This window comes from Triticum aestivum, chromosome 6B (genome assembly GCF_018294505.1).
Source record: "Triticum aestivum cultivar Chinese Spring chromosome 6B, IWGSC CS RefSeq v2.1, whole genome shotgun sequence".
Taxonomy (NCBI): Eukaryota; Viridiplantae; Streptophyta; class Magnoliopsida; order Poales; family Poaceae; genus Triticum; species Triticum aestivum.
In genome coordinates this window covers 95,663,248-95,667,800 of record NC_057810.1, presented here as the reverse complement: position 1 = coordinate 95,667,800, position 4,553 = coordinate 95,663,248, and the positions used below count along the sequence as shown (strand labels likewise).

The following is a 4,553-nucleotide window of genomic DNA, read 5'->3' as shown; positions in this document are numbered from 1 at the left end:
AACAATCAGTTTTAGACCGGCCAGACACTGATGTTCCATACAAGTTTATATTCTAATTGAAATGAATCATTTTACTGGCCTGTATTTTACCTTGATTTTTGAACCAAAAAATAGGCTTCTCAACAGGGCCTTAGAACGAAAGAGGCACTACATACTCCGTAAAGAACAAAAACGTAATTACATTAACTACAGAAGCATTTAACCATAGCAAACAAAATTATCAGTGTGTATCGCCTCTGACCCAATCAAATAATGATAAGTTAATGTTTTGTACCACATCTACGTGGGCAAGAATGCATTTTTGTACTAGTATGTAACTATGACTGGAAAACCATTTCACTAGTTTTCACCATTAGAATGGAAGAGCCACTCACTGCATACATACTGTACATAATAAAGAACCAAAAAAGTAATTACATTCTGATTTACGGTTTCTCATATATCCAGTTCACATAGAAGATCGCATGAAACAAAGATAAAAAAAATTCATATATAGCTGGAATCCCTTTTCCGAATGTAAATTACATCTTTTTACCCCGTTGCCTCCCCCTCTCTCATCAACTGCCGGCAGCATATATACACCAATGTCCTTCATCTGCCGTCAACGGCACGTGCTACAGTTAGCCAGATCATCTCCGTTCTCTCCACGCAAATTGGCTCAGAGGATTGTGAGGAAGATGTCAGATCCTACAATGTATTCCTCTGCCCCACAAACCTCCGTGCCACGCCGAAGATGAGAGCCTTTGTCAGGAGCCCTTGGTCGAGAGTACACGCTAAGGCCACGGCCCCGCCGAGCACAAGGAACCTCGCCATGCGGTTTTTCACAGGTTTCTCTTCGGCCTCCATGATGTCTTGGTCACTGTTGGACTCCAGTCCTCGGACAAAATTGTCGCCGACCTTGGTGTTGATCCGGGCCATCAAGGCGCTCAGTGAAGGTGGCTCCCCAGCAGCCCTTGCTTTCTGATAGGCCCGGAGTCCAGGTTCGATTCTCTTCACACATCCCCACATGCCCTGCCGAATGCCAATCTTTGCTATCTCATATGGGATGCCCATATCCTCATGGTGGAACAAGAGAATCTCGCAGGCAGTCGAGCCACCATTGCCTCGTCTTGACTCCACTGTTCCAAGATCAAAACAAAAGAGATCCTTAGTTATAGAAAGAATGGAAGAAAGAAAGAGGTATTCTTTTCATTAATTTCTAGAAAATATGTTGTCTGATTTTTGTTCCTTTCTCATGTCATGTATAAAATGTATTTCCTTCAACCTCACTATTCAAATAGCTCTGTTTCAGCTCTTACCACTCATACGCAAATAAGGTAGTGAAGGGAAGTGGTTACCTGCACGGATGCACCAGCTTGAGTAATACAAATCTACTCTGCGAGGTTTGCTGCGCCGCGGGATGGATGAACATGGCACACCCTGCATCATGCATAAAACGGAGACAGATAAGTAGTTGAGCAAGAGGATGTAAGTTGTATACCTAATACGTGTGCACATCGACATGTTCTAGTAATTCACTTCATGCAAGGTGACATTAGTTCAGGACAAGTTATTTCACTCTACTGTTTTGCACTAGTTTTAAAGTCATGCTACTTTCTGGCTGATGTGAAGAATCTCTGAGTTTTGAGAAATATTCTAAAGAATCACTTTATGCTGTGCAAATAACTGAAATAACAACTGTTGACAGACTTGTTATTCACCAAATCTAAACCATTCCTTTAAGGGAAATCAGAATTACATAACTGATTCTTACTTATTTAGTATGCATGTGCCTACAAGCTACAAAAGCAACCAAAAAGAAAACTTTCATCAAGATAAAATAGGCAATTCGATGAAGCCATATAAAACATAATCATATCAATTTATCAAGGAATGAATAACTGGGTGCACAGGGGTGGTTAAAGATAGGAAAAAGGAGAAGGATGCAATAACAGAAGACAAAAAGGACAGATGACATGAACATCCATGTCAAAGGAAACAATAGTATGCATATAACTTTCTATAAGGCACGTGATAAGTATCGACATCAGATAACATTTTGTTATAGCAGGAATGGAACCAAGACTAGGAAACATGGATTTAGTCATGACACGTGGTCCGCGGGTACGGAGTTCAAACCCACAGGTACTTGCACGTGCTTTATTGAGATGATGTTTAGATGAGGAAGACAGCATGGAATAAAACTACAACCAGAACTGGTATTGACATGTTTTTAAGTTTGACACTGCTGTACAACTCTTCCTAGTTTCTTCGTCTCTTTGTACTGTGTGGTTACCACTATTAAATGTAACTTAATGCAAGAGGTTATCTAGCTGTCCCCGTTGTTTAATTTCAACCAAATAATAGCAAAAAAAGAAAAACTGGAGACTTCCACTTTATCAACAACTCAACATTAATATCAAGACTTAAATGATGTTAGAAGTCTGTCCTGGTACATCTGTACATGTACTCAAAGGATGGAGAAGTGGCCTCATATCATTATCATTAGAAAAAGATATCAGCACACTTGACAAAGAAAATCTGATCTTACCAAGTTACCATACGTGAGGTATCCACAGAAGCGTTGTTGTCCAGTCAACAAAATCATTAAATTTACTTAGCGGTGCCTATTCTGAACTGAGTTGCATGATGTGCTACGATGCAACTTTTTGTCAACATCATCGATTTGTTTACAAGGATGTTAAAGCAGCAGAACTCTAGATTTTGCCCGCAGGATTTTTCTTCACACTAGTCCCTTGTATTTTGGAGCATCTTGCTGTGCATTCTTTTAATGCAAAAGGAGTAAATAAAATTCCCATTGCAAACAAGGAAGCATACAAACTTGAATCATGGACATTGCAGTGATGTAACTGCAATTTTACACAATTTCCGTCAGCAACATCAGATGCTAAGGATCAAGCACGGTTCTCCTATAAATCTCAAACCCCCATAATTGAAGAAAGCATCATTGATGAACACTAGTAAATTTCTGAGTTTCCTTACCTTTGTAACACAATAGTACGCGCTTCCCAGTTTCCATATCCGGCGAGCAATGATATACTCCCTGTCACTACAGAAGAAGGGGAACTGCAAGCAAGAGAGAATAAAAGATAAGCATGAAGTGACAACCTAGCAGAACTTAGAGCTAATTCACCATCTCAAGGCCATCTACCTTGCGAACCCAATGCACTTTCATCGTCCCAGTTGTCTGACACTCCTCCAGCGTCTGGTGAGAGATGAGCATATCATCCCACTTGTTGGACATCCGGAACTCATCATCTCCAAAGAAGTCTCTTACTTCATCCGGGGTTGCATTCTCAAAGATTGTGCTGCTCTGGTACTGCGGAGGCCCATTCTGATTTCATCCAAGTACAGTACAGACCCATAATTAGCTCCCAAATAGGCATTCAGTAATCAGTACTTCACACAACAAGTATAAGAGAACCCAATCAATCTACTGAGAAGTGATATTCACCTGAGGATCCCTCCTCCACGCCTGGTAGGTCATGTTGGGCAGCGCCTTCTCCATCATCTTGATCCACGCCGGGCCGCCGTCGTTGCCCTCCACCAGCCTCCAGAGGTTCACCAGGTCACTCTTCCCCACCGCCAGCTCCTCGTTCGCCATCTCCGACGACCTGCCAAGGTGAAGCAGCAGCAGCAGCAGGTCAGGGGTCGAAGACCACTCCGATTTCGCCAAATCCCCACTAAAGAACACGCGGCTTTGACTAAAAGCTACTCCCCACACACCAAGAAGAATCAGGCACGCATTTCAACGAACATCTCGTGGGCCTACTAGGCGACGTACCCTTGCAGGGAAGCCTCCTCCTCCTCCTGCTCCTGCCGCTGCTGCTGCTGCTGCCGCGCGCCGGCGAGGTAGTCGAGAGGGCCGCGGATGCGGGCGGGGAGCTGGGCCCTCCAGAAGTCGAGCGTGGCGACCTGCGGCGGGTCGGCGGCGGGGGCGACGATGCCGGCGGCCCAGCGAGGGCGCCAGGCCCAGCCGAGCAGGAGGCCGACGAGGGCCGCCGCCCAGAGCGGCCCCGCGAGCAGCGCCATCTCGCAGGCCGCGCCCCACGCCGTCGGCTGCTCCAGCACCCTCGCCACCGCCGACAGCACGTACCCCATCGGCGCCGCAGCCGCAGCCGGAGGCGGGGCGCGGAGCTGTGGATTGCGGCGAGGGGAGAACCGAATGGGGGAGGCTTTGCGGCCTATCGGCGAGGATTAAAGACTCGATTTTTTCGCTCCCTATCTTCTCTTTTATTGGGTTTCGTTGGTGGAGGAAAGGAACGGTGAGGTGTGGTGCACGAGTAGCGATGTGACGACTGGCGTGTGGACACGGCGCATGGACTCTGTCTGTTGGAACTCCTTTTCTATCTATTTCTATCTACATATATTCTGCCTTTTATGAAACTTTTTTTCAGTTGCAGAAGAAGTATATATTTGTAGCCATAGGATGCTTACTTCCAATCTATGGCCTCCACAATATTTTTTAAAGATGTCATATGCAAATATATAAAAAAAAGGAAGACTTTCAGAACGATGTGAATGACATAAAAACGGCTAGAAGAACATTGACT

At 44.9% G+C, this 4,553-nt stretch overlaps 1 protein-coding gene across 1 annotated transcript; it reads right to left on the bottom strand.

Moving 5' to 3' along the window:
- Positions 1-398: 398 nt before the first annotated feature.
- LOC123135983 (uncharacterized) lies at positions 399-4,210 on the bottom strand. The gene is made up of 6 exons (XM_044555258.1): positions 3,785-4,210; positions 3,455-3,614; positions 3,152-3,334; positions 2,983-3,066; positions 1,338-1,419; positions 399-1,118 (listed from the first exon to the last, which is right to left on the bottom strand). Exons 1-6 carry the CDS (start codon positions 4,099-4,101, stop codon positions 688-690), a joined length of 1,257 nt encoding a protein of 418 aa, XP_044411193.1. The 5' UTR covers positions 4,102-4,210; the 3' UTR covers positions 399-687.
- Positions 4,211-4,553: the final 343 nt, after the last annotated feature.